General features: G+C 42.9%; 1 protein-coding gene across 2 annotated transcripts; it reads left to right on the top strand.

Annotated features, from left to right (window-relative positions):
• The first annotated feature begins 803 nt into the window (after positions 1–803).
• asz1 (ankyrin repeat, SAM and basic leucine zipper domain containing 1) lies at positions 804–21,195 on the top strand. Of its 2 annotated transcripts, XM_028987673.1 has the most exons (13): positions 807–943; positions 1,029–1,125; positions 1,200–1,322; positions 3,420–3,531; positions 6,962–7,073; positions 7,438–7,572; positions 7,705–7,823; positions 12,350–12,422; positions 12,508–12,564; positions 12,656–12,768; positions 17,546–17,651; positions 17,853–17,966; positions 21,038–21,195. In XM_028987673.1, the coding sequence occupies exons 1-13, from the start codon at positions 836–838 to the stop codon at positions 21,188–21,190; spliced, it is 1,422 nt and encodes a 473-aa protein (XP_028843506.1). In that variant the 5' UTR covers positions 807–835; the 3' UTR covers positions 21,191–21,195. The 2 variants fall into 2 exon arrangements, with proteins under 2 accessions (XP_028843505.1, XP_028843506.1); XM_028987672.1 differs by having other exon boundaries at positions 804–1,125.
• The last annotated feature ends 6 nt before the right edge of the window (positions 21,196–21,201 follow it).

The following is a 21,201-nucleotide window of genomic DNA, read 5'->3' as shown; positions in this document are numbered from 1 at the left end:
TGCAATATTGTTCTCCATCTGTAGACTTTTTCTGATTTATTCGTTATGAGTTATGAGAGCCCAACCTACAGTTCTGAAAGTAAAAATGAAGTGATGATTGTCATTGTGAAACACTGCAGCACAGCACACGGTGACACCACGAAATGTGTCCTCTGCTTTTAACCGTCACCCTTGGTGAGCAGTGGGCAGCCATGACAGGCGCCCGGGGAGCAGTGTGTGGGGACGGTGCTTTGCTCAGTGGCACCTTGGAGGTTCGAGATTTGCTTACCCGCAAAGCCGCCACTGCCCACTGACATTAGTGTTAAGTTAAAATACTAACATTTGTGACAAAACTCTATGGCCATTGTTGAACTTAGCATTATCATTGAAGCACGTTTAAACCTTGGGTTAACCTCTTCTCACTCATCCTCCTCACAACTGTCCAATCCGACACGAAGACTGGTCTCAGTTATGTCAGATAGAATATTCCACTCCAAATACATACGTTTGCATCATGGAGGTCACACCTGTGTACCTCCAACCAACCCCCCATTCTACATGTTTAGGGATTTAGGATTAAAATGTGTTACGTTTGGAATTTTGAAGAACTTGTTGGTCAGTACGATCAATCTGCTAGAAAATCGCCATATATTACACGAAATATCTATAATTTATTCTTTCATTAAAGATCACAGAAATAATGATCATTAATATTATTGTTATGATGTTTCATGAAAGAATACACATTACATATTATTATGGACTGCGAACCACTGTAAAGTGGTATTTGAAATGAACGCGATGACGTCATCGCGTCAACACAAACACGTGGCGCGTTAATGAAGACGGCTGGATCATGGCGGGCGGTCTAGGAGAGTGTTTTCCCGCAGGATATGAAAGCAGCGAGAGCGGCGATGAGCTGGACGTTCACGGGTCGCGTCCTCAGGAGACCCCGGACGCCGAGGTGGCCACTTCGCGTTTCGGTGCACGTCAGTGACACGAGGCTACGCGCTTCTTCTCCCACGTCTTCTTCTTTCTGTGTTCGCCAGACTCCCCGAACCGAGCCCGGAAACGACCGGGTGCTCCTCCTGAAGAGAGCCATCAACGCCGGGGACGTGCCGCTGGTGGAGGAGCTACTGGACAGCGGCGAGTTCCGGACACGGTGCGGCGGCGCGTCCACGCAGCACCACGCGTTCTTCTCTCACCTCTTCTCTCCACAGGCATGGACGTCGAGACCCGACTGGGCTTCCAGTGGTCACCGCTCATGTATGCTGTCCACACCGGCCACCACGATCTGGCCAAAGTGCTGCTGGACCGTGGGGCCAGTGCCAACTTCAGCAGGGGTAAGAGTGTGTGTTTGTGTGTGTGTGTGTGTGTGTCTGTGTATGTCTTCCTCACTTTCCATTAAAATACACTCAGATCAAAAGAGACTGTCAAAGGCTAGAAGCTCCATCATTACACATTACGAATTATTATTTAAAAGAAAACACTCTAAAAGGATGGAAGAAGCATGATTACAGTTTACATTTCTCAGAAGCCCTTATCCAGAGCGCCTTGCAGTCGGTAGTTACAGGGACAGTCCCCCTGGAGACACGCAGGGTTAAGTGTCTTGTTCAGTGGTAGTAAGTGGCGTTTGAACCTGGGTCTTCTGGTTTTCTGGTTCATAGATGAGTATTTTACCCGTTAGGCTACTAGCACCCCTAATAATTGGTTGTTTCAGGGTTTTTTTTGCACATTTGCATTGACAAACACAGCAACCCCCCTTGTGCAAAATGGATCTCCTTTGCAGGTGGTTCCCAACCTTTTTTCCCTGAAGCCCCCCCAGTCTGTGTCCAAGACAAGCCAGGACCCCTCCCAGCCCCAATTACTTCCCGTATACACACATTAAAAGAATACGATGATCAATGACAAACTTTTAATTGCAAATCAATACAGGCAGCAGTTGTAGGTTTTAGCTCTTATTCTCCTGGTTTTAACCTGCAGGTTACGTAGAGTCTATATATAGAGCGGTAATCGCCTCCTCTCACCCCATGTCCGGGTCCTCCAACCGGACAGTACTGTGGACCGGACCCAAGCACGACTAAAATGATAGAAACTGAGTACGAACCTGACCCAAGATTTACAGCTCTGGTCTATATAGAATACAGGAGTTTTGGGTGTTACTGTTTAGTACATTTACTGTATACAAATGTAATTTTGGCTTCCTCAGCATAGATGGTAGTAGCCTAGTGGGTAACACACTCGTCTATGAACCAGAAGACCCAGGTTCAAATCCCACCATTGTGTCCCTGAGCAAGACACTTAACCCTGAGTGTCTCCAGGGGGACTGTCCCTGTAACTACTGATTGTAAGTTGCTCTGGATAAGGGCGCCTGGTAAATGCTGTAAATGGTATGTGTGTCATAAATGGTACAATTCTAGGCCCCCCCGGGAACATATGTATACATTTTTTTACAATAACACTTAAATGTAAAATTTTTGATTGATTGTAGTTTAGTTTTTTTTTTTTTAACTCTTTGTTTTCATTTCCCCACAACATCTATTTGCATTTTTAAAAGTCAGACTACAGGCGGAGGCCGTCACCCACTGAATTTCAGTGTCAGGACGGGGTAACGTTGTGGCCCTGACCACTCCTGAATGTGCTGTGAGTGTTCAGACCATCAGGGCACTTCCGTGGATTCACACTTGACTCGATGAAATCCGAGTGCTTGCATTAAACATGGTTATCATGTACTTATTTAATGCAGATTTGTGGAAGTGAAAAGTGCTTTGATAGTTTTTTGTATGGTTACACAAGAAAAGGATCCTCTGATATCAGTCTCACACATTTTTCTAATCTGTGCACGTGTGACAGTGACCAGTAAGAGCTGGGTGTAAGAGCTCCACCTCATCTGACATTGTTTAATGGCACTGACGTAAAAGGGGGGGGGCATCGATTATTTTACATGTGTGTTTTCAGTTTGCACGTTTGATTTCTGTTTTTCCTGCTGGAAATTGAATTCATGTGGTTGGTCAGGGTGAACAGAAAGGGGAGTGAAGTCATTCGGAGAATTCCATCATGTCCACTGCAGAAAGGGGAGTCAGTGTTGCGGGTCTGTGAATTTGACCCCTCAGACTTTGAAAGGAAGCAATTAAACTGGAGCGACTGCCACTTCCTCCCCTCTGTGTTGTTCTGAGGTGCAGAGAATGCTGCATTGATGGATAAAAGCCCCCGTCAGCCACTCTCTGAACTTATGTATTTATTTTTCTGCACGACCGCAGACCCAAACAGATTATGTCTGCATTCTTACCGACGACTGTGATGTAAACCGCACTTGGGCCTAAAAGGCTCACAAGAACTGACCTGCTGCAGCACGTCTGCCTGTATACGCTCAGATACAGGACTCCACCTAACTGTGTGTGTGTGTGTGTGTGTGTGTGTGTGCGCGTGCATCCATCCAGACCTTTACACTGTTCTCATGGCGGCCTGCACGGCTTCAGCTGCTGAGGATAAAATCGCCAGGTGTGTTGAACTGCTGCTGTCCCGCAAAGCAGATCCCAGTGCATGCAACAGGTAAGAGTTACAGGCCCAGGACGCAATTACTTTAAACAGAGTAAATAGGGGAACGTCCCTCTGAAAACACATAAGGGCCCCCAAATCTGTAAAGTCAACCAACCAGATTCACTGCGCAAGAACAACCAAATGCAGTTTTGCATCTTATCATAAATGCACATAGTACATTTACATTTTACATTTAGTAGTATGTGGTGCAGAAGGTACAGAATTGAAGCAATCTTCAGACTGTATGGTGGTATAGGCCTCTTATGAAGAGTTGGGGACACTGAGGTGGTTGAAGTGTGTCGAGAAGGATGAGTACGGTCGGGTATTGAACGTGTGATGTCAGGGTTAAGAGCTGAGTACGGCGTGAAAGGAAAACAGGATTCTGATCCCGTATTCCTGATGGGAGCGCGGAAAGACAGACATTGGGTGGCAGTGAATGCTGGGTGGGTCTAACGATGATCACTGCAGGGCCTTCGTGTCCGCATCTATGCGGAGAGGCTGTATATACGATTTAATAACTTTAGAAGGTGTAGCGTCTAACTCAAGATTCAGTGGGAGCAAAAGATGCTCTGAAATCTAAAACCAAGACTTTTTACTTAAAGATAAGTTTCAAGATAGCGTCTGTCTCAAAAGCTGCCAAACCAAGCATGGTGGTTCAAATGTAGGATCTGTTGTTTCTTTCATTTTATACACAGAAGGCACATGCTTCTATACGCTATATACAATGCATTGTTTTCTGAGTTGTGGTAGAAATCACGGGGAAATTGAGGCAGAGACGGGATGGATTGGCGATGGTTTTAATAATACTTGTCATAATCAATAAATGATACAAAGAAGATTTCAAATACTACCGCTGCCCTGCTTCCCTGTAAATAAATGTCTGACCACACTAGTCCAAGACTGATCCAAGATCAGGTAGAAGTCTGCAGTCATCTGGATGTTCCACACTGTGCAAACATCAATAGAATTAATACTAGTTAAACTGGTGAGACAAGGCCAGAAATCAATAAACATGTTATATGAATGGTTTAATCTGTTATTTGTGCAGTTTGTGCACCTGCTAATTCATACAGCATCTAACATGACCAATAATCACGAGGAGACACACAAATACACAAAGTCCCTACAGACGGGTGGACTGTAAACATGTGCTCTCCTACCAGATGGAGGATAAGAAGCTAAAAAGCAGGCCGATCTGCACACCTCGGACCCACAGGCGAACCCAACACACGTCACACGAATGCGCACATCGCTTGGAAATGGATTGTTTCCTTTCCAGACAAAATATTTGAAGTAGTGGCACAGGGACGCCGTAGGATGTGGCTGCGGGACAGAGTCCCACCCCTTCACTTGCACGTGTTTTCGAACTGCCGATTCATTCCAGCTGAGTTTTGCTGGAGCGTGGGGTAAACAGGACAGTGAGACAAAGGTAGCTTGGACCTCCAAACTCAGCCATTTATTACGATTCAAATGTTGGGACGGTGTACAGTGTGTCCTCCAACACGCCCAATCTGTCAGCCCTTCACAAGCTGCGTCAGGTGTCCATGGAAACGGGGAAACTGGAACGTCCTGGGTGGCATGCTGGGAAATGCTGTCTGTCATTTAAATACATCTAGTAACAAGTGGGGTAGTAAGTGGGGTTTGTAGCGGAGTTCAGCGCCCCGGAAAGAGGTCGGATGAGTGGCGTTTTAAACGCTGTGCCCTCCTTTGTCAATGAAGAGGAAACGCGTAGTTGGTGGCTGGAAGGTGTCAGGATGAGAGATGGTTGTGGCCTTGCCAACCCGAGCCGCTGTTGTGCTTGTTCAGAGCCCTGGGAAAGTGTCACCCATTCTGATAAATGGCCAGTGGGCATTCCCATGGACCCCGTACCAGTAAATTATGCTTCCTCGATGCACCATTTGATAAAAAGTGGCGTTTTAATTGCCCCCGTTTGCGTGTGGTTTTGGTTGATGCCAGGCACCTTGGATGCCAGGTCAGATTTCAGGTTGTATTTATTCGTAAAGACGAAAAACAAAGGGAACTTCTGAAGGCAATTTGCTTCATAAATAGTAAATGTATTTTTTTCAGTTCATGCAGTGATTTTAAAATCCACGTGTTTTTTTTTTTTACAGTTAAACAGTTATGTTGAATTGTACATAACTGTCCTGTAATATGTCACTCTATGATTCTCACATCTAATTGTAGTTATTAATTATTCAACCGTCGATCTATCTGTCCACATCACCAAACTCACTGCATTTAAATGGACGAGCTGAATTTTATTTTATTGAATCCCATCTTAGCTCTAGTGTGGACCAATGCTTGTATGTTTAGTTGATCTTTAGATACTCAGTGAAAACCTGTAACTGGATTATTGACAATCTCCTTGATCTGTCTGAAAGGTGCAATAGTGCCGTCACCGTTCTTCCACGAAGCAGTTAATGTGTGAGCTTGGCGGTTTGGTCTAGTGACTGATTAGTGGATTCACTTGAATCCTGCCTGAGCTGCTCAGTGCTGTATTACCTCTGCTCTTTGCCCTGATCTGTGCTCCGACACGAATTCCTGGACATTTGTGCACCGGAATGTGACCACAACATCTGTCCCATCATCTTATTACTTTGAATTACTTGGCCCTGACACAGCAGTTCACTGTCCAGCTGTCCTCATGCTCATTGGTTATTTCCAGGGTCGCATCTCCACCTTCACGCTCAGGTTTCTCAGGTTTGCACAGTTCTCTGCTTCATGTGAACGCGCTGAATCTGCAGATGACCTGATCAGGTGATGGGGACATCTTCTGCACAGGACTGGCTGTTTGAAATGCTTTTGGAATGTATTTTCTGTTTAAAACTTCATAGGGCATCAGTTGTGTATGCTGAATTCTTATGGCCATATTAAAAAAACTGTCATCTTATCAGGAGTCTTGATTGGTTTAGATCTTAAATAAGAAGAGTTTACAGATTAGGTTGAGTACTGGAATGACATGGCGTCTTGCAAGGTTCATTTCTTGTCAGTAGTGCAGACGTGCTGTTGTAATATTCCCCAAAAGACCATCGGACCTGCAGGTGATTTCAAATGTATTAATCCTACAAAACTAGTCCTATAAAGTCCTGGTATGTCCCTTAGATCAGGCAGGTCATGCCAGTTAATGATGTCCAGGGACAGAGACTATGCTGCCCACTGCTGGAAGTAGCTACCTTCACACTTTTAAAGTTTTATTTTCTACAGTTTTTACTAGAATTACTTTTTGCTCTTTGTCCTTTTGTAAACGTGGTTTGGCTTGTTAATCAAATAGACTAATCAAGCTTTTGACTAATGAATGTTTAATAGGGTATTTTTGTTGTTTTACTTTGAGATTTACCTCTATTCCTGACTGAATATGTGAGCGAGAAAGAGAGAGAGATCGATCATGGTCTTTGTAATCTGTTGCCCCCTAGTAGTCCCACAGTCTTGTCTTCTCCATCAGATCTCGCGTGACTCCCCTGATGATGGCGGCGAAGGAAGGCTATGCACAAGTGGTTAACCTGCTCTTGTGTCATGGAGCTGAGGTCAACGTCCAGGATAAAGGCGGCTTCACGGTATAAACTGGCCGTAATTGCTTGGAAGGTTCACTTTTGTGTCTCCCGCAGGTATTTTTCCCCCAGCACCCACAACTCCATTACTGTGAGTCCTGAGCAGGTTACTCCTCCCAACACTGGTCCTGAGCACTTATCTATATTGGACCATTGTCCCTTTTTTTTTTATATCTCACACACACATTCAGTTGACATTGTAAGTAATGTATATGAATTCACACATCATTAGTTATTAGCCATTAGTATTTGATAAATAAGCTGGTATGTTGCCCAGATAGGTTGTAGGGGAATAAAATCACAGGTCTACTCTCAAAGTATCAACTTTCTATATTAATTTACTTCTTTGCTGCGTGTTTGTTGATTGAAGGCCTTGTTGGTGGCAGTGCAGTATGGCAACATTGAGGTGGTTCTTCAGCTCCTAAAGCAGGGAGCTGATAAGACGATCAAAACCAAGTGTGGGTTGAATGCAGCGGACCTGGCAAAACAGTTCAAACACGACCAGGTACAACTCTACATCTGGCAGCTCTGTTTGTCTCACTCCTCATTCCTACTCCGTTTCTGTCACCTTCAAATAAAGACCTCCACTCAAGAATTTGAACAGGAACCCCATAAACTGATTTTCTTGTTGGTTCAGATCTCCAGGATTCTAGCTCTACCAGATGATGGTATAGCGAATCCTGTTTCTTCTAAAGAGGACAATCTCTTCAAGTTCTTTAAAAGGGATGGGGACCCAGTTCCTGCCTACAATGAGAGGTCAGTGTTCCCGGCGGTGTTGGTGTGCAAGGGCGCCATCAAGTGTTTTGTGAAGGAAGAGCATTCTGCTTTGGGTGAATGTAGAAATCTTAAATTTACTGCCATTTTCTAAAATCATTTCCCTCGTTGATGTACACACAGCACCCCATATTGACAGAAAAACATAGAATTGTTGACAGATTTGCAGATTTATTATAAAAAAAAAATGAAATATCATACGGTCCTAAGTATTCAGAACCTTTGTTCACTATTTAGTAGAAGCTCCCTTTTCATCTAATACAGCCATGAATCTTTTTGAGAAATATGTAGGGCTGCAACTAACGATTATTTTAATAATCGATTAATATGTCGATTATTATTTTTTGATTAATTGTAGAATCGGATAAAAAAAAAAACAAGAAAAGCATTCATTTCCAACCCTTTATTCAAAAACAGAACCAAAATCTTTAGAAAGTGCACAAACATGTTGCTCCTTGAGCTGTTATAATAATAATAAAATAAAATAAAAATGGACTAACACAAAAAACATACACATGTATGCTTTACATCTGCCAAATATAGACTTTTTTTTTTTTTTTTTTTTAAATCAAAGTCAAAGTCAGCTTTATTGTCAATTCTGCCATATGTACAGGACCTGCAGAGAATTGGCATTACGTTACTCTCAGACCCATACAAGTAACATTAAATACAAAACAGTAACATTTGAATACAAAGGTATAAATACAATTTTAAAAAACACAATATACAATTTTAAAAACACCATATACAAATAAGGGCACATGGTGGAGAGTGCAAAACCATGTAGTGCAACAGAGGTAAGTTTAAAGTGACAAAGTGACAAGTGAGGTAGTTGGCAGACCAGAGCTGCACAGAGTGACTGGTGCATGGTCAGTTTGTGTGATTTAGAGTTCAGAAAGTTTGTGGAGCAGAAGAGGGGAGTGAGGGGAGTGGGGGCAGAGCCGGGAGGGAGTTGAGTTTCCTGACAGCCTGATGGGTGAAGCTGTCCTTCAGTCTGCTGGTCCTGGCCTGGAGACTCCGCAGTCTCCTCCCTGATGGCAGCAGGCTGAAGAAGGTTTGCATTGGGTGGGTAGGATCAGCTGCTATGCCGAGGGCTTTCTTGGTAAGGCGTGTGCTGTAGATGTCTTGGAGGGAGGGGAGAGGGACACCGATGATTCTCTCAGCTGCTCTTACTGTGCGTTGGAGAGTTTTTTGGCAGGACGCATTTCAGGCTCCAAACCACACAGTGATGCAGCTAGACAGGATGCTCTCGATGGTTCCTCGGTAGAATGTGTGCATGATGGGGGCTGGTGCTCTTGCTCTTCTAAGTTTGCGGAGGAAGTAAAGACGCTGCTGTGCTTTCTTGGCCAATGCAGTGGTGTTTTTTGTCCAGGAGAGATCCTCGGTAATGTGCACACCCAGGAACTTGGTGCTGCTCACTCTCTCCACAGATGCACCGTTGATTGTCAGAGGAGCATGCTGAGGGTTTCCTCTCCTGAAGTCAACAACAATCTCTTTCGTCTTCTCCACATTCAGAGAGAGATTGTTGTCTCCGCACCATGCGGCCAGGCGGCTCACCTTGCCTCTGTAGTTAGACTCATCCCTGTTATTAATGAGTCCCACCACAGTCGTGGCATCCGCAAACTTGATGAAGAGGTTGGAGCAGTGTGACGGAGTGCAGTCGTGGGTCAGCAGAGTGAAGGGAAGGGGGCTCAGCACACATCCCAGAGGGGCCCCCGTGTTTAGAACGATGGTGCTGGATGTGTTACTGCCAACCCGTACTGCTTGTGGTCCTCCAACAGCCAGTTACACAGTGAGGTGTTGAGCCCCAGCTGGATCAGTTTTTGTGTGAGCTGTTGTGGGATTATTGTGTTAAATGCTGAACTGAAGTCTATGAACAGCATTCGAACATATGAGTCTTTTTTGTCCAGATGTGTGAGTGCTGAGTGGAGTGCAGTGGAGATGGCATCATCGGTCGAGCGGTTGGGCCGATATGCAAACTGGAAGGGGTCCAGTGAGGGGGGAAGGACAGACTTAATGTGCTTCATGACTAGCCGTTCAAAGCACTTCATGAGGATGGGGGTAAGTGCAATTGGACGGTAGTCATTAAAGCAGGAAGGAGATGACTTTTTTTGGCACCGGAATGATTGTGGTAATAAAGTGCCACCTGAGCACTTTAAATAACGATAAATAATTTATAAAAAAATAAAGAACAATACAAATCAGAAAATTGAACAGGATTTGTTTGAATGTCAGAACTTGTTCTCTGTACTACACTGCAGATGCACACACTCACAAACTCTCACACTGACACACACACACACACACACACACACACACACACACTGCAAAAAATGCTTTTCTAACTGATTTCAGTCGATATCTCTAAAAAATCTTAAATCAAGATACATTTACTAGACACATGAAATATCATAAGAAATTGTCTTGTTTTCTGAAAAAAGCAAAAGCAAAATTATCTGCCAATGGGGTAAGAAAACTAATCTTAATGAGATATCTCAAACAGAAGTTTTAAGCATCACTTAATTTTCTCATGCCGTTTTTCTTGTATAGTAATCTTTGATTTAAGATTTTTTTAGATATTTGGACTGGAAACGAGACAAAATTACTAGGTAAGAAAAGCCTTTTTTGCAGTGTAGCTATACATGACAACAGATTGAAAAATGAATGGTCCAAAAAAGGCTAGTGAATAAAAACATGTCTTTAGTCTTTTAATACAAAGTAACTATAGCACCCCTGCTTTACTACAGTTATTAACGCTAACTTGTCATGCTTGACAAGCTGGATGACGGGTTAACATTTACATTTACAGCATTTATCAGACGCCCTTATCCAGAGTGACTTACAATCAGAAGTTACAGGGACAGTCCCCCTGGAGCAACTTAGGGTTAAGTGTCTTGCTCAGGGACACAATAGGCAAGTGTGTTACACACTAGGCTACTACCACCCTCCATCGTCCATGCGGAGACGCAGAGAACAGTCCGAACACTGTTTCATCCCCCCTCCTCCAGATTCTGTAGTCTGTAGCGACTTACCCTGCTGCTGAACTCCCTTCTTCTTCCTCAAACACTCCAACATGTTTGCGTTTCAGGTGCTGGATCATTGCCACTTCATTGTTACTTTTGCATATTTTCGCGCAGATTTCTCTGCCTCCGCCATGTATCTGTCCTCTACCTCCGCTCGTTTTTTTTTTTTGCTACGCACTGTCTATGAGACGCCAAATTCAGCTTGCATCTGTGCACGAGAGAGACGAGTGTGTTCACATAACAAATTGATTAGGAAATTCGTTGCCATCTCTTTTAGTAATCGATTTTTATCGATTCAATCGGTTCGTTGTTGCAGCCCTAGAAATATGCAACATGTTTTTCTCACATGGATTTGGGGATCCTCTGCCATTCCTCCTTGCAGATCCTTTCTGGTAGGTTGGATGTGAACGTTGGTGGACATCCATTTTTAGGTCTCTTCAGGTTCTTCTTCACCTCTCTCACCAAGGCTCTTCTCCATTTGGCCGGCTCTAGGAAGGATTATGGAGGCCACTGTGCTCTTAAGAACCTTAATTGCAGCAGAATTTTTTTTTGTGACCATGGCCAGATCTGCGCTTTGCCACAATTCTGTCTCTGAGCTTTTCAGGCAGTTCCTTTGACCTCAAGATTCTCATTTTGCTCTGACGTGCATTGTGAGCTGTAAGGTCTTATATAGGCAGGGGTATGGCTTTCCTAATCAAGTTCAATCAGTAGAATCAAACACAGCTCGTCTCAAATGAAGGTGTAGAACCATCTCAAGGACGATCAGAAGAAATGGACAGAACCCGAGTTAAATATGAGTGTCACAGCAAAGGGTCTATGTGATATTTCAGTTTTTTGTTGTTAATAAATATGCAAAAATGTTCACAATTCCGTGTTTCTCTGTCAATATGGGGTGCTGTGTGTAAATTAATGAGGGAAATGGCTGCAATATAACAAAGAGTGAAAAATATAAGGGGGTCTGAATACTTTTTGTACCCACTATGTGTGTAATACATACATACATACATACATATACACACACACACAGACGTATGGCTTGGGTCATACTTTTTTCTTGTTTGTTTGCCTCTTGGATATGTAGCATTTTAATTTCATATACTTAGGATTTTAGTCATTTTAACGCAGCCACAGTGGTTTCAGGCGACAGTAAATATTTTGGTGCCAGGTTGCATTATGAAGGTCAATTGACCAGCAGAGCCACTGTGGTGACCACTAATAGGAGAAGAAGATTTTATTTTCTTATTTTTGAATCTTGACTGTGGGAATGTGTTGGTGGGTTTAGGGTTTAGAGGTCAGTTTGATGGCCTCGAGGACCAGATTCTGCAGTGCCATCTGCTGGTTCTTGGCTTGGGTGACTTGATCCAGGATTTTCCTGCTTTTCTCATACACCGCTTGATGCTCTTCTGTGCGATACCACTCCTCAATGTTTGAAGCCCATGTTTGTGGCTAGTTTTATTTAATGAACTTGATTTTTTCTCGTTTTAGTTCTGTGAAATTATGTGACATTGATCTACTGCTCCATGGGCTGAATCTGGAGCACCTTTCAGATGTCCTTCGTGTAAGTTCCTCCAGAAGTGTTTCAAGATGCATCATGCCAGTGGGGTAACAATATGAAAATAATTCAATTTTGTTATTATTCACAGCAACATGATGTCATCTGGAGCGACCTCTTTAGTATGACGAAAGATGACTTTGAAAAGGTTATCATGATTCGTGTTTTAGCCAGTTTTGGATAATGATTTGTAGGATGGAGATTGGTGTCTTCTTGATGATTATTTCATTTGACTGTAGATTGGCATCACAAACCCCGAAGATCAAAATAAATTGATGGCGGCCATTAAGAACATTTGCCTGGACCGAATCGACCTGGAAACCCTCAATAACTTGGATATCATAGACAGCCGGTGAGCATTTACACATTTAAAGCGCTATTCTTGTAGACTCAATATTAATAATCGCAGCTGCAATGCAGTTCACATTCTTAAAACCAAAACACAACAAATGTTCAAAAAAACAACAAATATGTCATGTTTAACAAAAATAAGGAGAAATGATTCACCTTGTCTGACCTTGAGATCATTTCAGTGATCCACTCATTAACACAAATGAGAGTGTCGAGGAGCACAAGGCTGGAGATCATTCTGTCATACTGACTGAGTTAGAATAGCTCAGAACCAAGAACAGTTGGTTGAAGAACAATGCCTTTTCCAGCATGATGGAGCTCCGTGCCATAAGACCAAAGTGAGAACTACGTGTCTTGGGGAACAAAACATTGAAACTCCCCAGACCTTAATCCACTTTAGAACTTGTTGTCAAATCTTCAGGACAAAAACCCACAAATTCTGACAAACTCCAAGCACTGATTATGAAGGAACGGGTCGTCAACAGTCAGGATTTGGCCCAGAAGTTGAATGACAGAATGTCAGGTTGAATTGCAGAGGTCTTGGGGGGAAAAAAAAGGACCAACACTGCAAATATTGACTTTTTGCATATACTTGTCTTTGAAACTTATAAAATGCTTGTAATTATAATTCAATACACCACAGATACAACTGACAAAAAGATCTAAAAACACTGAAGCAGCAAACTTTTCTGAAAACCAGCATTTGTGTCATTCTCAAAACCTTTGGCTACAAATGGAACACATTTGGCCGAAGGTGCAGGTTCAAATGTGTGAAGCCTCACCACCAAGTGGTGCTGAAGTTCATTCAGTTAATGTGTATAAAGTATTATTTAACATAATTTAGCCATTTTAACTATAATGTGCATAATGTGATATTGTGCGTTCACTCACTAGCACTATTGTGACTATCGCTGAGCTGGAAGTGACTTGGAGAGAACACAATCGCATAACACAGCCTGTCTTAAATGTGCTTTTCACATCGGAATCTACATATGTGTGTCACATTTTACGTTTACAGCATTCATCAGACGCCCTTATCCAGAGTGACTTACAATCAGTACTTACAGGGACAGTCCCCCCCTGGAGACACTCAGGGTTAAGTGTCTCGCTCAGGGACACAATGGTAGTTAGTGGGGTTTGAACCTGGCTCTTCTGGTCCACTGGCGAGTGTGTTACCCACTAGGCTACTACTGTCTATCAAAAATCGATAGATAAAACACAAGACAGTAACCCGTGACATGTTCTCTATACGAACAAAACATGTATCAAAAAAGAACTGAAACTGTGGCCCAAAATCCGAGATACCATGTACCGTCACACCTCTACATTACATGCTTACATTTTTTTTTTTTTTGACTACAGTGAATTAAAATGTTTTTTTTTTTTTTTTAAGGTTATTCTCTTTCAGCAGAATATTTTCATGCATTTCACATTTCAATATACTGTACATATTACAATAAGAATGATTGATATTACTTTTCCTAATTTAACCCTTATTCGTGCAGCTAATTCGGCTTCGTAATATTTTAAATGATCAACTGCAGTTGAGCAATAATCTCAACTATGTGCATCTTCCGTAGTCTTCTATGCATACATACATACATACATATATACACACACAAGCACAAAAAATGCTTCAATACTGACCTGTAAACAGCACATCCTTGTTGTCCATAACTTCAATATCTATGTCTACCAGATATACTCTGTTTTTTTTGTGTTTTTTTATGTTGTGAATATTGTCTGGGCCTGTCTGTACGGCACGGATTACTGTCTGCACTCCCTACCTGTTTGCACCGTTAAGTAGCCCCTACAATTTCTAACTAACTAACTACACTATCTTAACAATGTCAACACACCTTCAACATGATGATCTGCTGAAATCTCACCAAACAAGGAAAGGTTTGAGAACCACTGCTGAGGGGTTAACACTCTTATATCAGAGTAATTCTGGGGATTAGGCAGATCATCTTCATTAGCACTACTGGAATTTTAATAAATAGATAATTATTTCATATTAATAAAATAAATACTGTACACCACTTTCATACATTTGCTAAGTAGTTTGAATGATTCATTAGAATTTTTGAGACTATATCTGCAATATTTCTGTATTGTTTTCCAATACAGACAATCAATTTCAACAAACTATCCAAAAGGAATGCATGATGTACAGTACCAGTCAAAAGTTTGCACACAAAGTATGGAATTATGTAGTTCAACAAATCAAAATAGGCTTTATATTTCTTAAAAGCACCCCCATATCATCACACCTCCTCCTCCATTGTGGGAACCACATATGTGGAACTATCTGCTCACCTTTTCCATGTCTCATAATGAAACAGCATGTCAAATTTGGATTCATCAGACCAAAGGACAGAATTACATTCTTGTTCTTCCTTGCAAGAGCCTTCTTGCACTTCCATTTTGAGCATGAAGGCCTAATTCATGCAGTCTCCACTGAACAGTTGGTGTTGAGATGTTTCTGCTACTTGAACTCATGATGCAGTTATGTGGGCTCTGATCTGAGGTGCTGTTAACTCTGATTTAATTCATTGTTCTCTTCCTGACGTGGTCATAGTGTTTGATGGTCTTTGCAACTGCTCTTGAGGATATGTTCGAAGTTCTGGAAATTTTACGGATTGACTGACGTACGTCTTAAAGTAATGAACTGTCTTTTCTCTTCACTTAGAGTGGTTCTTGCCATGATATGAATTAGAACACTAGTCACATTGGGCTATTCATTGTCTAGATCTTTGTTCCAACCCTACTGATGGTCTCAGACACATTAAGAATACAAGGAATTAACCCAGCGAACGACCTCATGAGGCTGAATGGGAGAGTATGCAGAACTGTCATCGAAGCAAAAAGGTGGCTAATTTTAAAGAATAAAATGTAAAACATATTCAGGTTTTCCGTTTTCTACACAATTCCATAGTCACAGTTTGGAGGCACTGGTTTAACTGGTACTGTAAGTTTACAGGCCTAGAGTCTTCTTCTTCCTTCGGCTTCTCTCATTAGGGGTCGCCACAGCCTGTCAACTGATCTGAATGTCCGTACAATTAACCTGGCAAAGGTTTTACGTTGGATGACCTTTCTGACGCAACCCAACCCATTTACCAAGAGACCCACGGTCACATGAATCCACAGTTGCACGCTTAAACAGAGGTGAAAAGTGCTCTATTATTTTCTGTATTGAAAAACACAGGAGACAATTCGCTGTCAGTACTGCAGGCAAATTTTATGTGTAATAACTAAATTCACAGTATCTAAGGCCAGTTTCTTGACATACCACTAGAGGGAGCCTGAGTACCAGTGCCGGTACTGGTGGTACCCATTCCAAGGGTGTAGACGGATGGCTACCTCATGAACATATGCACCACGTGTAACTTCAGGATTCAACTTTTGTGACGTGTTCGGTATTGCAGCTTCTCACTTTAGACGGTTCTTTACACGAACACATGAAATGAACATGATATACATGAGACCAAAAATCATACTACATGCACATATTTCCAGACGAGTACATCTCCGGCCTGACATGAGGTCCAGGCTGTCATAATGCACACATGAAGGCATGCTGAAGCACCTCCACTAATGGTTTAAGCAGCGGTGATTTGTGAGGTGGGAGCACTGACACATTACTCCCCAGCAGACAGCTCCGTTTTACTTGGGCTCCTCACTTCATGAATCTTAACCAGGTCCCAGTTCCTTACCCGGAGATTTTAAATCCTTCTGTGATGGGTCCACTGTAAACAAACCTGGGACTTACTTCTAAGTCTCAACTGGTGTGTTGATCGCTTCAGAAGGGTACATGATCTAACATGGTGTATGGACTAATGGGACAATTGTTCCTTGTGTGTGTGTGTATGTGTGTAAATGGCGACCACCCACAGGAGTGTCTGTGATAAGGCAGATAAATCGGTTCACATCCCCCGACCCCTGCGAGTCGTAGCTCTGGTGTCAGAGCCTATCACTCTCGTCTGCCTAGATAAACTAACACAGAGACACTCCGAGATCGTCCCGGAGGAGACAGTGTTTACCGGCGCTCCTGACAGAGTGTTGGAATCAGAAAACGGCTGCTGGGGGTCAAGGAAGGGGTCTGTGGTTGAGATATTATAACACCACTGCAACGGTTTCCACTTCAACACCGTCTGGATGATAAGAATATGGTGGTAATCCATCACAGAAAGAGTCGCAGCCTGTACGTGGCCGTGGAAGTGGTGCGTCTTTTCACTGATCCTGATTAATTGGTAGGGTGGTAGTGGCCTAGTGGGTAACACACTCGCCAGAAGACCCAGGTTCAAACCCCACTTTACTACCATCGTGTCCCTGAGCAAGACACTTAACCCTGAGTGTCTCCAGGGGGACTGTCCTTGTAAATACTGATTGTAAGTCACTCCCATCATAATGCCATAATTCTAAATGTAAAAAAGAGTGACTGTGTGTGTGTGTGTGTGTGTGTGTGTGTGTGATCTGCTGGGTGTGTGTATAATTTAGTTTGATGCCATCTGATTTTCCAGCCGTCCAGTCAGATATGATCTCTCTTTGGCTACCTGTTAGAACTGAAAATATGGGCATGAATTCAAGGTCCAGAACTGTATCTTACTGGGATCTAACTTGGCATATATGGCATCTGCCACCAAGTTTTGTGCAAATCAGACCAAATTATTCAGGCTCACAGACCCGACTGGGTGTAAGCGAAACAGGATGACAGCGGTGTATGGACGAGTTGGGTGTGCAGTGTTCTGTTTTTTTTTTGTTTTTTTTTTTTACAGGAGTGAGGAGCTTTACGATTTCCTCATCAGCCTGCGACAGCAGGTCTCCTGTCTGACGATGACCGTGCAGGATGTCATCAGCCGTCTGCCGTCCAGTGCCTCTGAGGTGACACTCATAGACACACACACACACACACACACACACATGCTTGATGGGAGGAGATTGACGTTACCAAACTAACCTACAACCTTACATGAATATTGCTTTTCACATTTAAAGCAGTTTTACAAAAGAGTACTATGGGTTCTGATTTTCATGATGCAATACATAAATATAAATACATGGATTTATTATGTGTTTTGACAGTTGGTCCTGACCTGGGACTCTAAAAAGGAGGCCCAAGCCATCTGTACTGACCTGGTTACTCAGACCATGGACCTCCAGAAAGAGATGATATGTCTCACTGACCTTCTGTGCAAGGTTAGTCTTCTAAGACCCTTGCCTCTTCATTGCTGTTGGTGGTTACTGCATGGATTGGGTGGGATTTGAGGGGAGCTAAAACAAAAACCAAATCGTTCCCACATCAAAACCAGTTTAGCAGTATTATGATATTACAGATATACAGACAACACCACAGTTTAAAGACATTGGAAATTGGAATATGTAACATACAGTAACAAACCTCTGTTGATGTAGGTGATTCTGTAACGAATGCAGAAATTCCCAAATCTGTAGGGAATTAATTGCAATCTTAAATGACTAGGTCTTTTTTTGAAGATGGACTACCAAATGAGAGGTGGAGATTCATAGTGTGGTAAACAGAAAAATATAAATGGCCCCAGTACCAAGCCCTGTGGTACTCCAGTAATGTTGTTGTTGCATGACAATGTGTATATTCTACAAAAGTAATAGAATGTAGGAAGTTCAGAAAAGGTTGTAAGCACAACCTGGTATTGAATGATGGGAGAGTATCAGGGAGATGACTGGACAGCAAGCAGGAAACAATTAAAGTACTGTAGGAAGGGGCATTTGTCTATGTTCAGGGGTGGGTTCTTGCAGTGTTAGTAGATGTTGTGTTTGCCTGCAAAGCTTCGTCACAAGCTTATTTGAACAGGCACCATCCACATACAGTTCAGCAACAACCAAAACCTAATGACTCAAAAACGCTGGATACCGTAAACAAGCCCCCCATCCACCTGGCCTCTTTTTAAAAATTTGGGAATTACTTGTGCATTTTTTATTTGTCAAGATTTGTGCGCTGTAGCACAGTTGAAAACACTGGGTTCAACAACAGAGGTTACAGAGGCCGCGGTGCCCAGGATGTATGAGGCGGTAATGCTAGTTGTTAAAAAATCTCTTCTCTCTGCAGAAAAAGAAGCACTTATGTGATGGTTTATGGACTTCGCAAGCAGCTAAATCAGGGTTGTGCGACATGGCATAAAATTCATGGTGTGAGAAGTTTAACCATAGACGGTATAAATATTCTGGTATATAATTTGATAAGTAAATTTAAATGTAACTGTTTTTGAAAGGGTAACGTGTCCATAGAAAAGGCACTACAGCAGGAAGTTGTATAAGAAACTTTTTACAGATACATCAACATATAGCATAAGAGCCTCTGGCCATCCCTTTTATAGCTAATCACATTACAGACCTGATATCATCTAACTTCCAGCTGAAACCTTTTGTAATATTCTTGCTTTTTCAGCCGTTAGTATCCCCCTCTGTCGACTTTTTCGGGACCTGTTGCTGGAATCCAAATTGAAATGAGCTAATTTAGGGGATAACGGTGTTGAATTTATGTTATCCATGTTCCTTTGTGAATAGAATATTCATGAAAGTCTTTTAGTTTTTATTTTATTGACAATTACATACTAACTAAAAAGGAGCGATAATGTAGTGGCAAAAAGTGAGACACCGTCTGGCCTTTAGCCTTGATTGCGGCATGCATTCATGCTGTCATCTTGGAAACTGCCCGTACCATAATGTTGCTGAACCTCCACCTGACCGACTGCAGTAACTCCAGATTACAGCTCTTCCCTCGACGGTAATAACTAGACATGACGGCTGTGATGCACCACCACTCTGGAACAGGGTCGATCTGGACCACATCTTCCAGTTTTATCCTTTCTGATCAGTGGTTTTTATAAGGCAGCACATCAGTTTAGTCCCAACCCCTTGATTTGTACATGTGTAAATGCTCACTGTTGAAGTGAAAGTGAAGTGATTGTCATTGTGAAACAGCACAGCACACAGTGACACAATGAAATGTGTCTTCTGCTTTTAACCATCCCTTACGTGATTGCATGACAGGCGCCCGGGGAGCGGTGTGTAGGGGCACCTCAGTGGCACCATGGCAGGATTCGAACCAGCGACCTTCTGATTACGGGTCCTTTTTTTTTTTTACCCGCTAGGCCACCACTGCCCCGTGTTGACGTCTTTTCTACGACCACGGCATGTGTGGTTGTTTAAGAAGTGAGACGTATTCATCCATGCAGTAATTATCCAATGGGAGGCTCTTACCAATGTAAATGTGGGTGGTAACTTTTTTTCTTGAAACAGCTAAAGTTAAAATGTCTCCCAGAATGCACCACTGCACGAAAAAAAGGCCTTTAGTAGAGTAACAACGTACATTTTACTTTGCTGCTGTTTACATCTGGACTAAATGTTGGAGATGGGCTGCAGGAGTGAGAAAGCGGTCAGGGAGGTCTTACCTGGATCTGAGCAGGTGATGGTGGCGCCACCTTGTGACGATACTGCGCCTGCATCTCTGCTTTTACGTTTTCATCCCAGCAACAGTATTTATTGGGTTAAAAAATGGATTTCTGTTTGACATCGACCATTCAGCCTTGTGATTATTCTAGACTGGGTTAGTATGGCTCGCATCAGCTCCTCGTCCTGCTTCTCTTAATGTTTGTACCTGTAGACACAATCACCGGAAACCAAAATGCCGGATTTTTTGCAGAATTTTTATTGGTTTATTCTTTGTGTTCATTTTTACCGTTAACACAGAGGCAAATGAGGCAACTTTTTATTGACGAACTTCCGCGGCTTCCTGGAACTTTTCATGAAGGGTGCCATGTAAATGAAACGTTGTGTTCTTGGTGTTCTGGTAATTATGTAACGCATAATTATGCAGGTTAAATCAGTGGGTGGTAAACGTCTGCACAACGTTCTCCCATCAGCCACAGTGTCCAAGGTCTCAGGTTCCGCGCCGGTAACAGAGCCAGCTTTTGTGATCGGTCCACAGAAGGTCTGTATCTGAACACAGGCTTCTCTCCGCTTCTCGAGCACTTGTGTTTTGGTGAAGCACGTTGATCTTGATGAGATGTCTTCTCCATAGGTGGCTAATTCCTTTTAGTTCAAGTGATCACTTGTTTTCCCGCTTCTCCGGGGTGGGACAGGGTGGCGGCTGTCCAGTGAAGTGGAAGGAATGGGCGTAATACAGTTAGGATTAGGACGTTAGCTCATTAGCCGGCTTAGAAAGTGGAAAATGGCTGAACTGCGTTCCCACTCATCTCTAACCTTGTGATGCTGTCCCTGTTGCCTAGATTGATGCGGCTCAGTATTCTTCCCACCCCTGCCGGCCCAGTTCCAACCGGAGGAGACGAGCCCTGAAGAAGCTGTCGCTGGGCGCCGTGCTCGGAGCCGGCGTTCTGCTTCTCCTCCTCAAAGTCCCTTTTAAGAACCTGCTTCTCCTTTAAAGAAAGTTTTC

The sequence above is a fragment of the Denticeps clupeoides genome, chromosome 7 (assembly GCF_900700375.1).
Source record: "Denticeps clupeoides chromosome 7, fDenClu1.1, whole genome shotgun sequence".
In the NCBI taxonomy this organism is placed as follows: domain Eukaryota; kingdom Metazoa; phylum Chordata; class Actinopteri; order Clupeiformes; family Denticipitidae; genus Denticeps; species Denticeps clupeoides.
The sequence above is the reverse complement of the archived record's forward strand: the minus strand, read 5'-3'. Positions and strand labels throughout refer to the sequence as shown.